The 23,380-nt window shown below is 41.9% G+C and overlaps 1 protein-coding gene across 1 annotated transcript in view; it reads right to left on the minus strand.

Annotated features, from left to right (window-relative positions):
• LOC147709565 (uncharacterized) overlaps positions 1–23,380 on the minus strand; it is a 788,508-nt gene that overhangs the window by 614,600 nt on the left and 150,528 nt on the right. The window contains exon 4 of the mRNA XM_086926047.1: positions 15,667–15,802. Within this exon, the coding sequence (XP_086782173.1) occupies positions 15,667–15,802 (136 nt within the window). The remainder of the gene's footprint in view (positions 1–15,666; positions 15,803–23,380) is intronic.

The following is a 23,380-nucleotide window of genomic DNA, read 5'->3' on the forward strand; positions in this document are numbered from 1 at the left end:
ATTTAGGTGTCCACTTAGACTCCAGAGGTAACCTATCAAAACAGCGCAACGAGATCGCAGTTAAAGCCACGTCCCTGGCAGTGTCACTAAGCAAGCTTTCCAAAAATTTATCAGCCCCAACAATGGCACCTCTCTTGGAAGTCATGAGAGCTAAAATTGGCCCCACTCTTTCTTATGGCATTGAGATAAATTGAACACTGCCTTAAATCAGCACACAACCAGAATTTATAAAAGAGTTCTCCGACTCCCAAAGTCTGCATCTCCAGCGCAGATAAGACTAGAGATAGGGCTTCCTAATTATGAGGCCTTAAACGTGGGCACTTACCTAAAGTTTTGCCATAAATTAAGACAGGCGGACTCAGGTACCCTAGAAGCCTTAGTCTGGCTAGAAATCACTCAGAATAACCCATGTGGAACGGTTGGTAGCCTTTTCAAGGACGCCATTGATCTAATGTCAGCAAGTGATCTATGGGTCCTGAATCCCAGTCAGTCAGCATTTAAAATGGCTATTAAAAAATGTGTGAGAATGAGATCGCTAAACATGGATAAAGCACTTTTTGCAAAACGTAACCACTCCTGGGCACTCATAAATTCATACAGACGGCTAGCTCCCGCAACTTATCTGTCTTGTACATACTCATTGTACCTTAAACGTAGCCTTATAGCAATCAGAATGGGTGACTGGCGTTTTTTGCAAGATCGGACCTCCTGGCAACGTACGGTGGAAGACACAACCTGTAGAGGGTGTGGCAAAACGCGGGAAACTTTGCTTCACGTGGTTTGCTTTGCCTTTTTTATAATTCTCAACGTAGGTGCAAACTAAAAGCCGAATGGAACAGGTTGGGTGCCCGGTCCTGCAGGCAAGCCATCATCATGGCCCTGAACCCAGAAAACACAGTTTTAAATATAAGTCTAGCCAATTTTATTCAGCAAGCATATCGTAATTTTAACCAATTGAGTCCCCACTGAGCCTTGCCCAGATCCTTTTAACTGCTAATACACCTTACAACATCTATTAACTTCGAAGGAAGCAAAAATGAAACGACTATAAAATGTATTTTAAGAGTATTGGGCTGTTTTTATACATAAGCTACCATTGGTCGCGTTCATCTCATAATGTCATTCAATAAGAAGGATCAAGTCGTGGATAACCTCTACTTTTTATACGACTGTTAAACAATTTATCGTGTCTTTGTACTTTTTTAATATTTGTATTATAATGTGAATTTAGAATTCTTTTAAAGATATTTGTGTTATATCTAAATAAAGACATTTGATTTGATTTGATTTGACAAAGCGGAGCCTCCTGACTCCTTGCCTTGAGTGTTCGTCAACGACGCTTTGCTCCATCCATGGTACTTTGCCACCAGGACCTGTCTGCGTCCTGTAGCAAACCGGCCATCGATCACAGTCAACCTGAACTTTGGATTTGCACCGGTCCCTTGTGACTTCAAGTAACCTTTTGACCACTAGTAACTTCTAAGCACTGTTTTTGCATGTAATCTTTAAACATTTATATCTCGACTTCTGCTTATTGGATTTTTGTCGTTTTGGTTTTGTTTTAATCAGATAAATATTCTAACCTGGTGTGGAGTCTTTTTGTGCTTTTCCCTTGTTACTGTAATTAAAGTGTTGCAAAAAAGCTGTAAACATTGCCTCTTAAGTTAAGCCTGACTGATCTGTGCCAAGTTACCAAGAGGGTGAGCTCAGGCTAATTTAGGGTGTGTATCTGACTTACCCTGACTAGAGTGGTGGTTCCTAATTGGACAGGGTGCAACTCTTTGCCAACTAGAGACCCCATTTCTAACACTTATAAGCCCATCTAGTAGTAAGGGTTTCGCCCTTAGATCTTGGGTAGTTAGTAGGAGCTAATTTGAGACTTTTATGAGCAGCTGGGCACCCAAAATTAAACTAACCAAGCGGCTCTTTACTCCTAAGCGGTTTGTGTACAGCTAACTAGGAAATGGAGGAGCGACAATGAATGAAATACTTCTCCAACAGTACAAGGAGCTTCACCTTTATTTTTGCTTTGTGTGAATGTGTGCTGATGGTCCCTTTGAGCTCTCACATTAATTGTTCATTGTTACTTACTCACACTTAATTGTGTCCCCCTTATTCCATGTGTATTTTATTTCTAGACCCTCAGCTTTGGCACTACCACTGATTAAATTGAGACTGCTAAATGTGGTAAGCAAATTGTGGCCGCTAGTGCAGCTAGAAATTATGTTGAACTTTGAAAGCAAAGGTGCAATGTTCAAAGCCAATAAAATAAAATCAGTGATACTGGAATTACTATTTCCTTTATGCAGGGTTGGTTTTGTATTTAAGGGATTATAATCAAAGGCAAGTTCTTAGGCATTGAAATGTAACTCCTCCCAATATGGGACAGCCTAAAATGCAATGTATATTGAAGTTAGGGTCACTAACTTCTAGACTGGGCTCTCCAAATTCACACGAAAACACTGTTTTCTCATTGCATTATTCACTTTTATTTGCAGTTCACGTTGTTTTCAATTTTGATTCTTAGATTAAATATTTACTGTTGATGTATATTTCCAACATAATAACATCTTATGCTGTCTGCACAATAGTTGAATTCATCCAAAGTTTTCAACGTTTCACAATACCCAATGCATTTCGGGTCAAACCATAGCCAAGACCCTTCGTCGGGGGTCTGAATAAGGGAAAGCAAACAGGACCAAATTAGTCACCCTGCCACATCAACAAAAATATAAACACCTAGCTGAGCCTAACGCTAACAAAGAAAACGGAAAAAGAGGGTGCCTTGGAAACCCAGTACAGCCCAAGATTAAACTCTGAATAGGTTGACTCGATGCAAAACAAACGAGCCCAAGGAGGCTCCACCATACGAAAAGTGAGAAGATCTTACGCATTACTGGTAGGCTGGAATATACACACGCTCACATAACAGTTCACAGTGAACTGTTATGTGAGCGTGAACACATTGCAGTTTTCAAGGCACGTTAAGGCTACGTGCGACGACCAGGGCACCCACCTGAAAAGTTAAAGCAATATTCATTGAAACGATTTACAGAGTGCTCAGGATAACATATATCGTTTGTCACAGGATTTCAGCCTAAAATGCGTCATCGCTGCTCCTCTCTGTCCAAAAAAACACAAGTCAAGTTGTTACCTGTATTACATAAGCAAATGTTAAAACCTCCTTCTCATAAAAATAAGACCTCTTTTTTGTCCTTATTCTGGAATTTGGCGAGGTGAACATCAAGATCATCAATTACTTAGATTGATCTGACATTAAAAATATTATATTAAAAATGAATCAGCATAAAATTAAATTTTTCAGGAATCATTTATAGCAGCAGTTAATAAAAGGGGTGCATTGGACTTGATTAACAAGTTTGGTCAACTTAACTGAAATCAACGTGCCCAAACCTTACTTGTGTTCTGCCTGCATTTCAAAGAGTTCCTGTACTGCACAATGAGTAGGATCCATTTAGGTACAAATGATCTATACCCCATGTGTCTTGACAGCAAATGATGTCATAGGCATTCACAAAGCACAGTCAATCTAAGTTTAACAGTTTTGAGAAGATACCAGCAACAACCCATGAAAGCACCCTATTGCTGTGTTGTAAAGGAACACTAATTAAGAGTGGAGATGCAATTGACAATCAGGACTTTGGTTGGACTCTGCAAGTAAAACACCTTGGTTTCCCATATAGTGCATGGAATTTGGGATACCAGTATAAACAAGTCAATCTGTATACCCGGTTGAAGCAAGAACTTGTTCCTTGTTTGTATTTTGTATATCATTCGCTTAATTATTAACACCAGCAACAAGAAGAGATTCAGTGAGCATGCTTTCTTTTAAAAATGCCGTAATGGCAGAGCTATGTTGAAGCCGAGTTTGTAGGCTAATGTAGACTGGAGTTGATGGGTTCTGGCACCATGGAAGTACAAGAGAGGTTTTTCTTTTTAAGTGGGAATGAGTTGGGTAGTGTGGTGGTTGCTGCTGAAATATGTGTTGGAGGGTCAAGTATTAGACAAGGGTTCCATCTACTAATCATTTGAGATCTTTTCTGACTCCCCTTCTTCATTCTTGGAGTTTCCTATATCAATGTCTGGATCTTCTGTTATCCCCATGCACTCCGTGTCGTGACTTGTGATTATGACCTGTGGCTTGACAGACAGTTGAGACAACTGTTTTTTACCAGTGTGTACCCTAACCTCCTCCAGCTGAATTCATTGTTAATAGCCCACATCACAGAAGACAGATGATTAGTAATGGACTCAGTTGTTGTGTTTTGTTGTTTTCTTCTCAGGGAGTGAATTGATGTGTCTCTCACCCCTGATTAATGAATCCTTCAAACAGGAACAAGTGGACTAAAAAAAGAGAGGGTTACCTTTGAACTTGACGTGTTTTTATCCTATCAGAGCTCTTCAGAGAGGCTCCCTGTATTTGCTCTCATGGGTGATATTTCTTTAGGGTTGCCCCCTCATTGACACCAGGAAATAAATTCAAACTCTCAAGGTGGCGGGATTATTTGTTTATTTTAAACAAACTCCTGCTTTGGGAGTTTGTTTCTAAAAGACAACATTTTTTTTAAAGTCTTGTGGATGGCATCAAAACCGATGGCAGACATTCACCAAACTATTTTTACACTGAATTTGACGATGGTCCCTTTCAATGTACAGAGGTGACTGCATGGTGGGCGGCCATCTCTAAATTTGGGAGACAACAGACTGTCAGGAGGTAATGCACTCCATTAACCGAGCACTGTCCTTCAAGCTTTAAACCAGGCCAATAATATTTCCTCCCAAGCATGTGAGTCCAACAATGAAAGGAAGTTCACCAAAACCCAGAGAAATGTGAAGGTGCTCCACACATTTCTACATTATTCTGCATAAAGATTTCTAAAAGGTTATTGGTGGGTAAGTTTGTATATAATGGTTCTTCTTTCCACTTCTATGTCATTCCTCTAAACCTGATGAGCTCATGATACATTCCCTATCTTAATGAGATATAACTTCAATATCTCTGTCTGTGGACCTTGACAACAGGCCTCTGCTGCAGGCTGTGGGAAGACCTGACCAGACTAGGTTCATTACCGCTCAATGATGAATGCTGTCATGTGAAATGGCATTTTTTTGAGTGGCTGTCACCTTTTTTTAAATAGTATTTTTATTATTGGCAAATATTAAAATGAAAATGAATATTAGGCTGACAGTATTCTGTGAGGCATGGGTCTCCAATCACTAGCCCATGCAAAGTTGTGAACTTTTTTCGAAGTAAAATACCCGTAACAAGCTTTATTGGTTTTATGCATGTTGTGCAAGTCCCCAAAAAGTATGTGATGTATGTAATCCCCATGTAGAATTGACAGCACCCCTCTTTAATACTTGGGTCTTCCGTGCGATCAATCTTTGAGGAAAATATTAGGCCATGTGATGAGAGGGTGGGTTGGAGAAATTGGTCTCTTCTCCTCCTTCTCGAATATGTGCTGGCTAAGGTTCAATCAGTCATTTAAGACGAGTGTCTCTGCAAATAAGTAGGTCTCAGGCAGAGTCACACATGCATTTGAGAGAGGCATGTCAGCAAAAGAAAAAGCAACTATACAAATGGGGAGTTATGCAGATGTTGAGTAAATGTCCCAATCTGTTCTGTGGGGCTGGAGCAGAGTCCCCGTGAGGGAGGTGGGCTTAGCCAGGTATGAAGACAATATATGTGGCACCAGAGGGCGAGTTGGTGCAGGATTACCCATGTCAGGCCAATCCCTCCGAATTGCTGGTAGCTGCCCCAACTGGTCTTCCTGCCTTAGGCACACAACACCTCTCACCACCCAAGCCTTTGCATCTGTTGTGGAGCAGTTTTCACACTGGGCTACAGCTGGATTGCGAATGAAAATTACCCTCCAGGAGCATCAGATCAGGGTAACTTTCTAAAAGTTACTTTTCCTTAATATTAGTCACCCTGAGCAGGGGCTTAGCCGGGAATGAAGACAATATAAGGGTCTGCGCAGGATTACTCATGTCAGGTCAATCCCTCTGGACTGCTACAAGAGCTTAGAAAATATAAATTGCATTATATGTTGATGTCTCTGGCAGGATATTTCTTTGAAATTCGGACCGGCCCCGCCTCCAGAGCAGAAAGTGAAAAACCTAGGAGTGCGAATTGATCAGGATTTAACGCTAGAGGAACAAGTAAACATTACAGCCAGGACTTGCTTTCATACTCTTGGCATTCTCCGAAGGGTTCTTTCCTTACTGCCATCGGTTACCCAAAAAACACTAATTAAAGGCACTGATTATCAGTCGCCTGGATTACTGCAATGCCCTGCTGATCTCTGCTAAAGAAAAATCCCTGTATGAATTTCAGATAGTTCAGATCACTGCTGCCCATCTAGTTAGCAACGCCCCTCCCAGAACACCCTCTGCTCCACTTCTCCGCAGACTCCACTGGCTCCCAATAAAAAAGAGAATCAAGTTCAAAATCTGCTGCATGGTGTACACATCATTACACAACAAGGGCCCCAGCTATCTATCCCAAAAGTTGGTCAGATATACACCAGCCTGGCCCCTTAGGTCTAGCCATCAAGCACTTCTCTGTACTCTCTGTGACAAACTGGCACGCATGGAAGGCAAAGTTTTCTCCCACCTAGCCCCCCCGGTAATGGAATCCACTCCCTATACAGATGCGCCAGTGCACAAATTTCCTAGCCTTCAGGAAACTTCTGAAAACTGAATTGGTCTAGTCCTCCTCGGTATGGCCACAAGCAGTCTCAGTGCAGAGATACCCGGCACAAGGTGATTCAGGCGCTATATAAGTCACATAAATAAATAAGTCAGTATATGTTATACACAGACCCACACACATGCATACATATAAAGTGTAAGAAAGTGTAAAAAGTAAGAAAGGGACTTATTAATTGAGGATGATGGTAGCCCACCACAAGTACTATTATATCTATCTTGTTAGGTCAAGTTAAAGGATTTCAGTACTTTAAACCTGAACTCAATCCATGTTAGCAATAACACAGAGCATGCATGCTCTACTTAGATTAAATATGTAAAGCATTTAGGAATACCAAAACAGTTAAAAAGTTAACAACACAACATAAGAAAAATAGTGTATATTTTATGATCAAAATGACAAAAATCCAATCAGGTGAACCAGACATATGAATTGTAGAAGATTTAAGTAAACATAGTGCCAAGAGGCACAAAGCACCAATGATCTGTTGTCACTGTAGACTGGGACCTTGGTCTCTCCTTTGGATTTAATCTCTGAAATGTAGGAATTAGGGAATAAAACATCACCATTAAGCGAACTTTTAATAAATATAAAAAATAGATGTTCAATAATTTATTTAGCTGGTCCCTAATTGGAGATAGGAGAATGAATATTTAATAATATTTTCCTTCGTGCTGAGGAACTCACCGGTTGCTGCCGCCCGGAACCCCACTCTGCTTCCGCTTCCCATTTGGACTCCCCGTATCCCTGGTGGGATTGACCACCCCGCCGTGTGGTAACAGCTTGCAGCACCCGCTTCGCGGGTGCCACTGCGCGGCGTGAGGCGTGGGGTCGAGGCCACTGGAGTGCGATCAGCTGCGGTTGGAGAAAGGAGGAGGAGGGAACATCTGAGTCAACTGAAGGCGCGAGCTGCAGGGACTACCAAGACCAGAAGTCCCTGCGCTGCACAGGTGTGCACGGCCACGCCCCCAGCAAGACAGGCCCCCCGGCCGCAACGCTTGGCACAAAATCAACTGGTAACCGCTCAGCGGGACGCGAGCGGGACGCCGAGCGAAGCCCGAGCAAAGGGCGGGCAGTCTGTGGCAGTCAGGGGCTGACAGAGGCTGGGCTGGGCCACGTCTCTTACATCCAGCGCCGAGCACAGGTGGGCCGTGTGTGACTCCCTAGGGTTTACCCCAACCATGTCAACCCGTTCTGGCAAATTGCTCAGGAGTGAGGGCGAAAGGGGAGTTGCTGGTGGGAGCCCAGTGATCGGAACTATGGACCGCTTTATCACCAGAATGGCGGCAGTCATAGAAAAGGAGATTGCTATGTCCGAACGCCGTCTATCAGAGGTCTATCTCCCTTCCAGACGCTCATCTTTGGGGGCCGTTGCACAGGCCTTGACACTGGCTTGTGAGCGGAACCAATCTGCCCCCCCTGTTGGTGTCCCGGGCTGCTCTATAGACCCACCCCAGCTGCTAGAAATAGGGCAAAACATAGACAGGTTGGAACATCTGGCCGCGCTTCTTCCTAGTGGCATTGAGGAAGAGGGTGGCCCAAGCACATCACCTCCACCTGCACCTCATACGCCCCTAAACAAAGCTACAACTCAGTCACCATTGCCAATATCGCCCACCCCCACCATAGTAATCCTAGATGGGGTGCCTTCTGTAACTGACGCAAGTAGGCAGAATAAAAGGGCTAAAAGCAAAAAGGCAGGTAACCATACTAAGGGCAGGCTGGTGAGACAGGCCGCGCTCTACAAACGAACAAGAAAGTCTTTTGGCCAAGGCGGGAAAGACGCAAAGGGCCTGCTCCCAGAAGATAAGGCTGAGGAGGAGGGGGATGCTGTGGTCTCACTCACGGGTTTAAATAACTGCCCACCCACTTGTAATAGTACTGATAATGTCCCCAAACTTATCGATCCCATGACTATTGATACCATTTTGGAGAGGGTAAATAGCCTCTTGATGCCCTTGCTGACTCAGGTTAGGGGCCTGGGGGCTAGAATAGATAAACTAGAGCAATCAACCCTCGATGGGTTCTACTCACTTAAAACTACATTTAAACAGCTAAAAAGAGTGAGCGACAATCAGGACATGGGACCAAAGGGGAGTGCGCCCCCAGTAGCTTCCTTACCACCACAGGTAGATTTTAATCCTCCAAACAGGTCAAATATGGCTGAAGCTAGCAGAGTGCAAGCCCTAGCAACTAAAATTCCTTCCCCACCTACAGCGGGGCCCCAACCCAAGGGACCGTCAACACCCATAGAGGTTGCCAAAACTACACCTAAGCCACTTCCACAAGTGCAGCCCCAGGCAAGCAGAGGTAAAGCAAAAGCTAGCCAAACACCTGGTATACAAGATAAAGTCAAGGGAGCAGCGACAGGAATGGTCGCTAAAACTGCTCCCCAATCTATAACCCCAGCTGTTACTATAGTGGCCCCTCGAAATCTCACACGGCGGATCCCCCCTGTAAACCTCCCACCAGATTGCCAACCTTTTGTCGCCGTATTAGTAAATGTTCCCCCTCTGAAGGAAGGCCAGTTGGAGAACCACCAATCTCTTAAGAATAAGTGCATCCACTGGCTAAAGTCAAATAAGCCAATTCCGACTGGCGTGGATGGGCTTATCCTAAGTGTTCGCAGAGTAGGGTGGGTAAGGCAGGGGAAAAAAACACAGGAGGGGGACTGTATAATAATAAACTTCCAAGATCCCAGAGTAGTGAGCTCCATCTGTAGTCCTATAAAAAACATGGATTCATCAGGGGTTAAAGTAGTGGACTTAACCTTTTTCTACCCAAGGCAAATTGCTATGTCGCCATGGGAGGGTCCTAGTACTCTTGGTTTTTGTCAAAACTGGGACACACGCTGGGTTGGGGCCTTGGGGGCAATGGGCTGAACCCCCCTTGGGTGCCAGGGAGTTGTTGACTGGAGGAGGGCGACACGAGGGAAATTACAGTTGCAGTTGCAGATACTGCAACTGTTAATAGAATAGATCCAATGGTAGTATCACCACCCCGAACAGCCTCACCCTCATCTGCAAGCGTCAGTGGGTTGGTAGCCTCTCTGCCCACTTCTCTAGATTGTCATTTGCAAGTTCCTTCTGTGAGGTCTGCGGACAGTAGTGTTCTCGCGACCAGCGACACATCAGCTGTGACGGACCTAGTCTTTAAGGTTGTCAGCTGGAATGTCGCAGGGATCGCAAGAAAGTTGGCCCTCCCAGACTGGAATGCCATGGTTGATGAGCACACCTTATGCATCTTTCAAGAGACCTGGAGTTTGGAGTCGGTACATAGGGTGGGATTCTCCTCCTACTCTGTGCCTGCGCTAACCTCGGAAACAGGGAGAGGACGCCCCTCGGGTGGCCTGCTCATATGGGTAGCAGCCTCCTTAGACTGCAGAATAGAGGAGGCACAGACAGGTTGTCCGGATATCCAAAATATTATTTTAAGAGACCCAAGGGGTCGAATAATACTAAATGTCTATAATGTCTACGCCAGAGGGACTAAGGGCGGGAGGAAGTCCTCTGTACTATCTCTCCTAGAGACCCTTTTGAATACAACTCCACACAAGTCATGTATCCTGGTCGCGGGTGACATGAATTGTACGTTCAAGCCCTTGGGCTCGGACGTTGCCCTAGACCAGGACGAGGAGGACACTAGGATAGGGATCCCTGTTTTAGAGATTCCACCCATTAGGAGATGGTCAGAGGTGGCGTTACAGCTATACTCCCTAAGCCTTGAATTAAACCTAAGGGCAGTGAATGGAAGGACAACTTCGGATAGGGGGGGCCCATACATATAATAGACCAGGACACACCTCTAGAATAGACTATATCTTACTAGATGTATGTCTCTGGAGCCAAGTGAGGGATATGGTTGTGGTCCCGACAATTGAAAGTGACCACAACCCACTTTCCTTAACCATGGCCCAGTGGTGGTGTCTTCCTAAAAAGGGTCCCATTAACCCCGTAGTAGCTCCCCCCGATGAGCCTGTAGTCTCTCTCTGTGGAAGGCGCCTAAAATGGGCTAAATTGGTCCTCTCAGAGGAAAGGGTTGGAGAAATCTCAACCCTCTTAAATCAAGCAGTGTCAAATCTGGGGTCTTTCTCGGAAGGGGTGGGTAGGGTGAGTGGGGTCTTTGTCTCTCTAGTAGAGGCTTTGACAAACGTGTTTACCATCCCTTCTAGCAAGTCAGGAAATAAACGAGGTAAAAAGCAAGGCAATGGTTGGTACACACAAACATGTAGGGCACATAAAACAAGTCTTGTAGAGGCAGGGAAGCACAAATCCCATAGCGATATACTGGAAGCAAGGAAGGCCTACAATAGATCCCTTAAAATTGCTAGGATGGAGTGGGAAGAGAAATTTTGGGAGGACCTACTCCATGCTAGCAAACGTAAAGATTCAAGGGGCTTCTGGAACCTTGTAGGCTCCCGGAACAGGCCCGAGGAAACTATGGGACCCTGTAATATTCCCCCACAAAGCTGGGTAAAACACTTTGGGGCTTTATACCTCCCGGCAGATGGGGAACTAAATGTCAGGGTGACCTCCCCACTGGTATCCGAACCCCATACCTATAATCTCTTTACACCTTTAGAGATCGAAAAGGTAATTTGGTGGGTAGCCCCACGCAAGGCTGCAGGTCCAGATGGTCTGCCGGGGGATCTCATGCGGGCACATCCAGTGGCGTGGGGAAGGGTTATTGCAGCTCTCCTTAATGATATTATGATGGGAGGGCCAGTGCCCGATTCCTGGAAGGGGGCGGTGGTGGTCCCGATCTATAAAAAAGGATGCAGAGAAATCCCGGGGAACTACCGCCCCATAAGCCTGAAAGACTCCACCCAAAAGATAGCAGGAAAAGCTATACTTGGTAGGATTCTCCATTGGGTGGAGGAAAATAAAATATTATCAGACTTCCAGGCAGGCTTTCGGGCAGGAATGGGGACGATAGAGCAGGTGTTTAGGTTGGCACTTCTTGGGTGGAAGGTGGTGGAGCTAGGCAAGGGCAGTCTATACCTGGCTTTTATAGACCTGAGGACTGCCTTTGACCTAGTCTCCCGGGAGGAGTTATGGAGGGTGCTTCATGGGCTGGGACTGCCTCCTTACATCTTGTCCCTCCTTATTAGCCTTCACGCCCACACGTTTGCTCAGGTCCGCTGGGGAAGAAATGGAGAGCTAACAGAGAAAATACCAGTGTCTAGGGGTGTGAGACAGGGATGCGTTCTGGCGCCCACCCTTTTCTCATTATATGTGAATGGGGTGGTGAAATATCTCCAGCAAGAACCAGCCGACGCCCCATGTCTCGGAGGAGTGCGGATCCCCACCCTGCTTTTTGCGGACGACACGCTCTTGATTTCTAAGACTCCGCAAGGCCTCCAGAAACTGCTAACCCGTTTCCAGAACTTCTGTGTTGCAAAGGGCCTAGTAATCAATGTGGATAAAAAGTTTTTAGTCCTAAATCCTCCAAGGAAATTGGGCCGCCCTCCTATTCTCAATTCTGTTGCCTTGGAGAAAGTATCCGAATTTGACTACCTCGGAATTCGGATGACGGATTGCATGAACTGGTCACCTCACATTGCTAAGATGGTCCTCAACCATAAGAGAGTAGGAGGTGCCCTCCTGAGGGAATTTCGGGCATCACCGAGGAGGTCGCTTACCCCAGTAATTGACATCTACAAGGCTAAGGTAGTAACATCAGCCTTGTATGGGGCCGAACTGTGGGGGCATTGCTGTCTGGATCCTTGGCAACAGCAGAGAGCAAGCTCTTGAAATCCCTAATCGCCATCCCTCCGAGCACTCCAACAGTACCTGTGCTGCTGGACACAGGTTGTAAGAACATTAAAGACCAAGCCCGGCTTCGCCCACTCCTTTTATGGACACGTATCTGGAGGGGTGAAGAGTTAAAATCGTATGCTGAAGGATTGGCGGAGATAATGAGCTTGGGCGGTTGGGCAAAAATTAGATGGCTGAGAGACACCAAAAAACTCTTGGAGGAAATTGGACTGGGGGACTTTTGGTTATCAAGATCGGCTCCACCAAAAGAGGTTCTGAAGAGACATTACTGGAATTGGGTTGCGGAACAGCTAGTTACAAACTCTGAACATTGTAAATCCACAGCTGCCTTTTTAACAGTAAAAGATGCAGTAGTCTACGAGCCTTATCTGGACCTAATTACTCTTCCAGTTGATCGAGCATTGTATTTTAAATTTAGAGTGGGCTCCCTTCCAGTTGGGGCTTTGGTGTCTAAGTGGAAATCAGGTGCTCACACGTCCCCTTTTTGTGCATGTTGTCCTACTAGGATAGAGTCCATTACGCATATCCTATTTGAATATCCGGACTATGCAAAACCCAGGAGTTTTTGGCTTAAACCCCTTTGCCGCAATATGGGCACACGTAGTTATCTAGTAGCCCAGCGCATCCTAATGACGTACACTTCCCCCTCTATTGTTTGTGCTATAGCCAAATTTTTAAAACAGTTTTGGTTGATTCGATGCAAGAGACTGTCAATAGCGGTTTAATTCACTTTTAGCTAATTTATTCTGGCATTATATGTCCTTTTATCTTTTTTAAATGTGCGTTTAATATTGCTTTTTTAAATAATGTCTTTTGTAGTTTTGTAAATGGCTGTATTTTGTGTACGCTTACAAGATATCTTGCATATCGAATAAAAGTTAATCAATACAATCAATATTTTCCTAGTGTTTCCCTATGTGGCTGCTAGCCTCCAAACAGTAAAAATAGCTTTTAGGTGCTAGTCACAGTAAGGCCATGATAATGTAACATTTGTACCTGCCCTTCATTTAACTACCATGTAGCCTGCCTTGTGGGCTACAAGTCCTACATAAAGGTGACGTATTAATACTAAAAAAGAAGGGTTTCTCCTGTCAAAAAGAGATATATTTTTTTTAAGTTTGAATTTATTGAAGGTAAAAGAAGCAAAGACAGAAAGTGAAAAAACAATCAACTTACAATCAATTAATATGCAGCTTTTACAGTGAGAGATTAAATAAAACATTAGACAGCATCATGAAAAAGGTCAAGGTAAACGATTATACAAAAATGATTAAAAGCAGTTAAGAATGTACAGTCAATAACAATATCAATATTAATAATAGCAATAGCAAAAGGGGATGTATGACATCACAACGCATGCTTTTACCACGCATGCTTTTACATCGCAACTTTTACAACGCATGCCTTTACAACGCATAGTGTTGAGGGGTGCTGGATAGTGAATAGTTTAATTTACTATTCCAACTCCCGTCCCCGTGGATAGTAGGGAAGGTGTTGGATAGTAAATTAAATGTATTCCCTATCCTAGAGCGCCCCTCAGCGCAATGCGTTGTAATGGTTTGCGTTGTAAAAGTTGCAATATAAAAGCACTGCGTGGTAAAAGTTGTGTTGTGAAGGATATTTCCCGCAAAAGGCATTGGGAGAAAATCACGGTGGTTAACGAACTTCGGCATTTGTAATATGGGAAGAAAGGGAAGAGGAAGCAACCAGGGATAAGTAATTGGTCAGAGGGAGCCATAAAAGATCGCGTTTGATTGCAAGGGAAATGGGAGTAACAAAATCTCTGATGGAAGCAAACCGCATTCCACCAAGCACGAAAAGTAACATCATTAGCTTGTTTCCAGTGAGAAGTGATGAGGTGAAAAGCAATAGCTATCAAAAGATCTAATAAGGCATAATGTTGTGAAGGTTGTGTATAAATAGGAGACAGGGAACCTAGAAAAATATTGATAAGTGAGAAGGGGAAGTGAAACTTAAAAATCTCTAGAATCTGAGTCCAAACCAGGTTCCAAAAATCTGCAGATGGGCAAGAGCAAGACCAATAAGTGGCAGGAGTATCAGAGGAAAAAGTTGATAGAGTTAGTGGTGTAAATAAAGTGCGATTATAAATAAAATATAAGGTTTGGGTAGTAATAGCAACTCTAGAGGTTTTATGTATTTTAGACCAAATGTTATCCCATAAAGGGATGGACCAGTCCTGCAAGAGATCCTTTTCCCAGGCCAATTCAACCTGGGATTTTCCACTATCTAGCACAGACTGAAAGGATTTATAAAGAAAAGAGGCAGAGGGAGTGCTCTCCAATGCAGAGGAAATAGGATGAATAGAAGTAGGAATGTCAGTAGTAGGGGTAAGAGATTGAAGATATAAAAAGGGATATTTTGACAGGATGGGCAGCAGTTTTTTAAATTTCAGTAGCCAGGCTTCAGAAGTATGTTTGCATTATCACACAACTGGATAGTAAAATAGTTCTGCATTTGATTTTACTTTCCATGCCATGGGAACATTGTGGGCTACACAAACTTTTGCCTTTCAGGAGAGTTAATATTTTGCCAATGAGGGCTTAGCTAATTTGACACTTTTTGTGGGTTAGACCATAAGCTCTGGACAGCAATATCTCAGTGTGCAGAGTCTAAAAACGAACAATAAAATAAAACAGCATAAAAGGGAGTGGCACTCTAAAAGGGGTATTTTCTCACATACAGGACAAGACAAACAGGTTGTGATTCTGTTAACATGTATTGCCATCTAGTATAGCCACTGAAAAAGTGGTGTTTTAGTGTCTCCGTTTTCTAACAATTTCCTTATTCAGTTTGTGGTTATATTACAAATACATGCATTACAGAATACATCTAATACAATGAAAAACCCTTTACAGCTATATAATAATTGAATTAAACTGAAAGAAACATTTCAACATATTTTTTAAGCAAATTAAGAAAAATTAAGAATTTAGAAATGAATAACAAATATTTTAGTGCTGTAATTTGAATTAGCAGCTTGTTTCAGCAATTGCAGAACAACAGCAACTCATGTGTATTCAATACATTGATTCAATAACTCACTAATATGCAATTTTCTGTGTAAGTTTTATTGAATATAGCTAATAGGAATTTGATGAACTATCTTTATTGCCAATGCTTTTATGAATCTGGTACAGCATAGACCTCTACTTCACAAAGCGTGAGGGATTCCTTTCGTCCTCGTATAACGACGTTCACATAACGGCCCTCAATTCCGTTGCAATTATAGGTCTGGCTAGTCCCAGCTGAGATACCGGTAATAAATCCGCACCTGGGGACCAATAAAAAGGCAAATCTGAATTAACTCATTGATGTTTGAAACAATCTTCCTTCCTGTGTTTCAATAATTTATCCAAAAGCTGTGTTTTAGGACAAGCAATGACAAAGAGATTAGGTTTGATTTTTGAATTGTTAATACAGCGAGACTCATGACATACATGCTCACATAGGGGCCCATTAGGATGTCAGACGGATCGCCACCGCCCACATGGTGGTGGCAATCCGCCTTACATCCTTGCACGCCTGCCACCCATTTCCCCCCAGCCATATTACTATGGCGGGGGGACCGCGGCGGACGGAAACACCGTCCGCCGCTTTTCGACCCTGGTAGCCTTGCAACCGGGGCGGAACAGGGTTCATATGGTGGCGGTATCTATCAGACACCACCAGCCATATTATGATGGGCTTGGCCAGATGCCTTTCCGTGGCGGCATTAATCATGCAGTGTTTACTTTGGGCGCGCCCATGGTAAAGGCGAGGTGGGGGGTGCACATGGGGGGTACCTGTTATGAATGCATCATGCGCCCGCCAGTGTGTCAGGCGCATCCTAATCCCACACATGGGACCCCCGCCCTTATGGCGGGCGGTCCCGTTTCTCGATAGGGTGGCGGGTGAACAAAGTCCGCCCGCCATCCTAATGACCCCCATAGAGTAGGCACACGTCCATAGACTAACATATGTAAATCATTTTCTTCAAGTTCACGTGACAACCGGGTCAAACTGAGAAATATATAGGCACTGGCACCAAAATAAAATTGATCCCCCATTAATAAATTAGATAAGTAAAGAATGTGGCCCACGTTTGTAAATTTGGGCCATTTTGAACTTGTAAAGACACACTGTGTAAGCGTTATTCGCAAGGTGAACAAGATTGCACAGATTTGAGCTTACTACAGGCAATGTTTCTTTTATCACCAGGGAAATCAACGGTAAAAACCGGCCCAGCAGACCACAAAACAGGTCCAAAATCAACAAAACAAGCATTGGAAATGTCATGTCTGTCTTAAAAAAATGCTGTATGGTAATGTGAAGCATTACAAGTAAATAGCATTGCAATGAATATGTATTTGTGTAGAAGCAAAGGACAGTGAAATAAGTCAAGGGTTTGGTTAAAAGGTCCTGTGAAAGTTGCATTGTCAAACCAGATCTAAACATCCATGTAGGTTAAAGACTGCTCTCCTCCCATCTGCGGTGCTTTCAGAGTACAACAACATCAATTATCTAGTTATCTAAGACACTTTAATAGCATTACAATGTTGTGTGGGCCACTGAAAGTCCAATTGAGCCTTATGGATAAATCAACAAAATGATCACAGCTATCTTGAGGGCAAGCACTTTTTTGTTAAAGCACATAACTTCTGTCCAACCAAAACATGCACTCCTGGCTCCCAACACATGGGGGAGTCTAAGCCCCTCTCTAGTAATTCTCACATTATTGTCTGTTGACAGCAGCATTGTCACTTCAGATCATAATAACCAGCCCACACACTGACATGTAAGACCAGCCCATTGGGCATTCCCTGGTTGCCCTATAGGCCAATACAACCCTGACTGACATACATTTGAAATTACACACACACAAGTAAATTTACTGGGGTCAATTCAAAGAGAACAATACCCGTAAGTAATCCTATAAACCTACATAACTATGCAGCTAATGAAGTGCATCAGCAAAGCATTGGATGATGGGCAGTGGAGACAAAGTAAGATACATCAGGGGAGTTGTGGGATGTGCAGCAGTGCAGCAGAGGGTCACAGCAGGTGAGCAGAGGGGGATGTACAGCAAAGATTTGCTGAAAAGGCATCTGAGAGGAAAACTAGGTGTTGTGATCTAGAGTAGCATAGAGCAATGTGCCTCAGGGGAGCACTGTAACTATTTTGTGCCACATGGGCATGTCAGGTGCTGTGCATCAAAGGTCACTAAACTTCATATAGGGATCACTGGGTGTTGTGCATCAGAGGAGCACTGAATGATGTGACGCATTGTGCTGTAGAAGCTCCTGGTGAATGTGTATTGGGCTTGAATTGTGATGTAAAATTTAGAAACAAAATGTTGAACAATTTACTTACCCTTGGTAATGTCTTACCTAGTAGAGACTCTAACTAGCCGCATATTCCTTACCTTAAAATATTCCCCAGGTGTCAGACTGAATCCAGAAAAACGTTAGCAGTCCCCATGCGCACCTGTAGGTGGTGGTGTTCGGCTCTGCGTGGAATCGTCACCATCATCCATGAGAGAAGTGACATGCGCGGTGACTAAATAATCCCCACTCTAGCATGCTGGCCTCAGTTCTTGACTATTTTTCCAAACCACAAGCACAGACCAAACTGAAAAGAAATGACCAGTGTGCCAGTATGAGGTCCAAAAGGATTTCTTAAATGTTAGATACACAGTTCGCAGAAAAGGGAGGATGGTAGAACCGGTAAGGAATCTGCGGCTAGATAGTCTCTACCAGAAAGGCGTTACTGAAGGTAAGTGACTAGTTCATCTGCTAAAGACTTCTAGCCACAGACTCCTTACCATAGAATAGATACCAAAGCAATCTCTCACCAGAGGTGGGTCTGCTGACTGTTTTATTAAAAAGTCCTGGAGGACCAAACGGGTAAAATGCCCATCTCACTGGACCTGACAGTCTAAGCTGTAATGTTTGACAAACATGTGCAGTGATGCCTACATGGCTGCTTGACAGATGTCCAGAACAGGGACTCCTCTTGCTAACATAGTGGTTGCAGCCTTAGATCTTGTTAAATGAGCTTGCATGCCCTCATGGTGTTGCTTCTTGGCCATGGTGTAGAGAAGATGATCCATCTAGAGATGGTTCCTTTGTGAACTGCCTTGCCTTTCTCATACCTGAAAAGCCCACAAAGAATTGATCGTCCACCTGTAAGTCCATGGTATAATCAATAAAAAATGATAGCACCCTTGTTGGGTCCAAAAGGTGTAATCCCTTGTCTTCCTTGGTGGGATGAGGGGGGGGAGCAAAAAAGGTAGTAATTCAGCGGGCCAAAGGAAATTCAGTCTCATTTGTACAACTCTACACCACAATACTCACCATTATTCATAAATCTATCACTAGGCCCTTAGATGACTGAGACATGAATTGTCCAATTGAATCATATGACCTAATTAATCAAACACTTATATAAACATTTAATTAAGTCAAGATCATAGGCAATGGATGAACTAATGGTAACTCGAATGAAACAAACAAGACCAGCTTGTCATTTAAAAATCTATTTTATTAACTATGTTTATCGAGCAAAAAGCATTTAAGAATTTAATTCTGTATTAGCATTTTATTAAGCAGCATTATTTTAATAGAAAGGCACATTAGACTGTCAGTTTAAATCAAATCAGCATGAGAAATGCTTAAAACATTTAAGAACTCCTTCCCTAGACCCTAGTTCCCTAACTTAACTAAAGACACCTAAAGGGAAAAACATAAGTTTGAAAGGATCTTACGTGAGTCAAAAGTCCGACAGCATCTCTGGAGCACAGGAACGAGTCAACAGAGCTCTTTCCAAGGGGGCAATTTTTATACCTTTTCTCTATCTAAAAGTAACTAAAAGAATACAAAAAGAAGACCAATTCGAAGCGTGATCGGTTGCGAAATGTCAGTCCATGAAGTCATTCGCCTTTCACATTGCAAAAACCATATTCCTTAAGAGAAGCTTTGTCTTTTGTCTATGTGTGTCACAAGCTCTTCCGAGGCTTGCAACATTAAATGGAACAGTTCGTTGCTTCCTCTGCCCAAGCTTTTCTGCCGCTATGTCAGCACAGCTCAGCTTCCGCGAGTTTGTTTTTCAAAGAATTATGAAGAAATTTTTTTCTTTCATTCTCTGCTGTGCAAGGCCCAACTCGACAGGACTTCGGGCATCCATTTTAGATATAGGCCACAGGCCTCTTTTAGCAAGACTCTATTATGCAAGGAAACACAAGACATCAATTAATTCAAGTAATGATAATTATTCTGTTACCCACCCCCTTCACTATTGTTAACCCATTAGTCTATGTTACCTAGCGTTATGCAAAAAAGATAAACAAAACACAGTTACATGAATGACACGACATAAACAAGAGCACATTTAAGAAAATGCACATGCTATTATTTTAAACAGCCGCAGTTAATGTTTGACAAAACAAAAGACAAAGTTAATATATTATTAAAATGTAGTGACAAATGCAACAAGAGCTCATATTATTAGACCCACGTGTTCATGAGGGTGCACATTATTCTAAGTTGAATTAATACAAAAACATGCAACACTCGTTAATGTATTATAAATTATGGGAGTTTAAATCTGCGAACAAATTCTAAACTAATCTCTGAAGTCCGCTTCATCAGTAGGCAATGGGATGGTCTGCCAGACATAAAAAGGGGTAATCACCTTTGTTAAACAAGTGGTACGGTTCCTAAGGACCAAATTGTCTGAAAAAAAGGTTGTGAACAAGGATGAACTGAAAGAGCCTGCAACTCACTAACCTTGCAGTCAGATGTTATTGCCACAAGAAAGAGTGTTTTTATGGTAATCAGTATGAGAATGCAGCTGTGCATAGGTTCAACTGGTGAACACATGAGAAAGGTGAGAACTAAATTTAGTTCACTTTGGGCAGATAAAGGACGTAGGAGGAAACGTGTAGTAAACCTTATAAGCAAAGATTCGCAAGAGGTGACTTGTACAGGAAAGGCTTTTCCAGCAACCACTGGCAGGCTGAAATGGCAAAAAGGTACCATTTAACTCTGCTCAGAGAAAGGGCTTGCAAGGCAAAAGATAAAGCAAACAAAAAGACTTCAGACAATGGTGTAGACAGAGGATCAATAGGTTTGGTACCAAAGCACAAGCTACAAATTTGTCCCATCAGCAGGTGTGAATCATTTTCCATGGGGGAACTGAAGGCTGCCAAGATAATATCACACACTTCAGGTGAAAGATCAAATACCCTCAGCTGTTGCTGCTCAGTCTTCACGCATGTAGGTGGAGAGTGTGCAGGTTCAGGTGCAAGGCCCTGCTCTGTTCCTGCGAAAGGTGGTGAGAGAATATCAAGTCAAAAATGTCGAATGAACCATAATATCGAGTGAAAATTATTGTGGAATGGAAATATCGAGTACAGGAATATCGTTGTCAAGAATATCAATTTGAGGGTAAGTAATATTGATTATTAAAATATAGAAGTCATTAATATTGTTTGTGAAAATATAGTTATTTAAAATACAGTTTTTTAATTAATGTTTCTTAGTATATATTTTAAATGTATATGACATAATATTTTTGTTTAATTATTGTTTTTTTCTTACTATGTTAGTTGAATTTTTAGTAGCAATAAAAGTTTATTTAATTACAATGTGTTTTTTAGTTCTGAAGTGGTCTGTGGGTATATAGGCGTCTAGAGTGGGAAGTAATTTAATTATAATAAATTCATGAATATTTTTTAATTAATATTATTTTGTTGATATTTAAGTTTGATAACTGTGTTAATTTTTTCATGTAAATGTTTTTGAAGGGTTGTGGGGTTTATAGGGGTGAAGGGTGGGAAGGAATTTACTTTTTATTTATTAATAATTAGTTATTAACATGAATTGATTAATTGAAAATTAATGATGCTAATTGTGTAATTTTGTATTTTAGGTGTCGGGTTTATAGGAATAAAGGGTAATAAGTAATTTATTTTTAATAATTAATTAATTGTTAATTAGTATTCATTGATAAAATTGTTAATTGTTTACATGTTTTTTAGGTTAGGGTTTTGGGTTTTATAGGATGGGGAGTAAATAATTTTATTTTATTTGTTAATTACTTGTTAAATACTAATAATTATTTAATTGTACATTAATTAATTTAATCATGTTAATTGTTTTTAGTTACATTTTAGGTGGGGTATGTGGGGATAATATGGGTAAAGGGTGGGAAGTTAATTAATTTTAATGAATTTATATTTAGTTTGTCATAAACGATTTTTGCTTGATTGATAAATATTTATGTTAATTGTGTAAGTAAGTCTTTTTTAATTTTGATGTGGGTTGTGAGTTTTGTAGGAGGATGGGTGGGAAGTAAATTTATTTTAAATTTTAAAATAAATATATATATATATTTTTTGTCAACATACATTTTATTGTATTTTTTAATATTTTCATTGTGCTTAAGATATTTTATTTGTTTTAATGTTGTACTGCCTGGAGTGGGAATTGTAAGTATTATCCCTTCACAATCCAACAGTCCTCTACTGTTGCACTGACTGGAGTGGGAATATTAAATGTTTCCCTCCGTAAATCCAACACTTTCCCCACTGTTGCACTGACTGGAGTGGGACTATTATTATTGTTTTGTTAATTATAATATTTATTGGTGTGTTGTGTTGGGTGGGAGTATTATTTCTATATTTATTTATTACAAACATGTTTTTTTAATCTAGTGGGAAATGTATATGTATTTTTTGTTTTAGTCATTTATTTTATGTTGTAATTTATATAACTGATGTATTATAATAATATTTACAAATTTCAATATTTTTCGTTTGTAAATTATTTGTAATTACATTGTAAAAAAATGTGTTTACTTTTCATTTTATATTAAATTGGTTTTCTTTTTTAATATATTCTGTGTTGGTATAGTTAAATATGTATATTTCTGATTTTTTAAATTATATTAATTTTAAAAATATTAGTTTATATATAGTTTTCTACGTATGTTCATATATATAATATATGTATTAGTTCAAAGGATCTTGCCCAACGCTGTACACCTGCCTGTGACTGCCGGTGCCTGTCATGGCAATACAAAAGGGGGTGGTGACGGACGGAGCATCTGAATCAATCAAACTCTCACACCCAGTCAAAAGATCTGGGTTTAATCCATCACCGTTCTTTAGCCCACTCTGCCACCCCAGTTCAGACATGGCTATATGCAAATCAGTCTGACCCTGTGCCTCATGGGAACAGTCCAGCACGAACTGCCAAGCCATGTCTTCCCTGGACCGGAAACAAGCTTCCGAGGACCGGTTTCTGGCATTCCAGCCGTCTCCAGCCCGGCCTGCTTGAATCCAGTGGCAAAGTGAGCAAGGGACTCACGTCTGAGCATACCGTGCCACACTTATGGCGGCCAAAAGTGATACAAAAGGGGGTGGTGATGGACAGAGCATCTGAATCAATCAAACACTCACACCCAGTCAAAAGATCTGGGTTTAATCCATCACCGTTCTTTAGCCCACTCTGCCACCCCAGTTCAGACATGACTATATTTAAAAAAGGTCAAGGTGCACCACTTCAACGTTTTTAGAAACTGTTATCTCTAGTGGGGTAAACAGTAATGATCACAATCAAGTATTTCTTGTATTCTTTGTAGTTCTTTATTCAATTCAGTTGAAAAAGGTTGTGTACAGGATCTACAGCCGACGCGTTTCGTCCTCAAGGGACTTCTTCAGGGCTGTTACAAAAAAGACAATATATAAGACATACAATTAAAACCTAAAACATAAATCTTTTAAAAAGCAACTAGGCAAGTACATGAAATGCCAGGCTTCAACAACAGTACCTCACAAGAATTGATTCTAGTACAGATCCTATATTTCCAA

This window comes from Lissotriton vulgaris, chromosome 6, assembly GCF_964263255.1.
Source record: "Lissotriton vulgaris chromosome 6, aLisVul1.2, whole genome shotgun sequence".
NCBI classification, from domain to species: Eukaryota; Metazoa; Chordata; class Amphibia; order Caudata; family Salamandridae; genus Lissotriton; species Lissotriton vulgaris.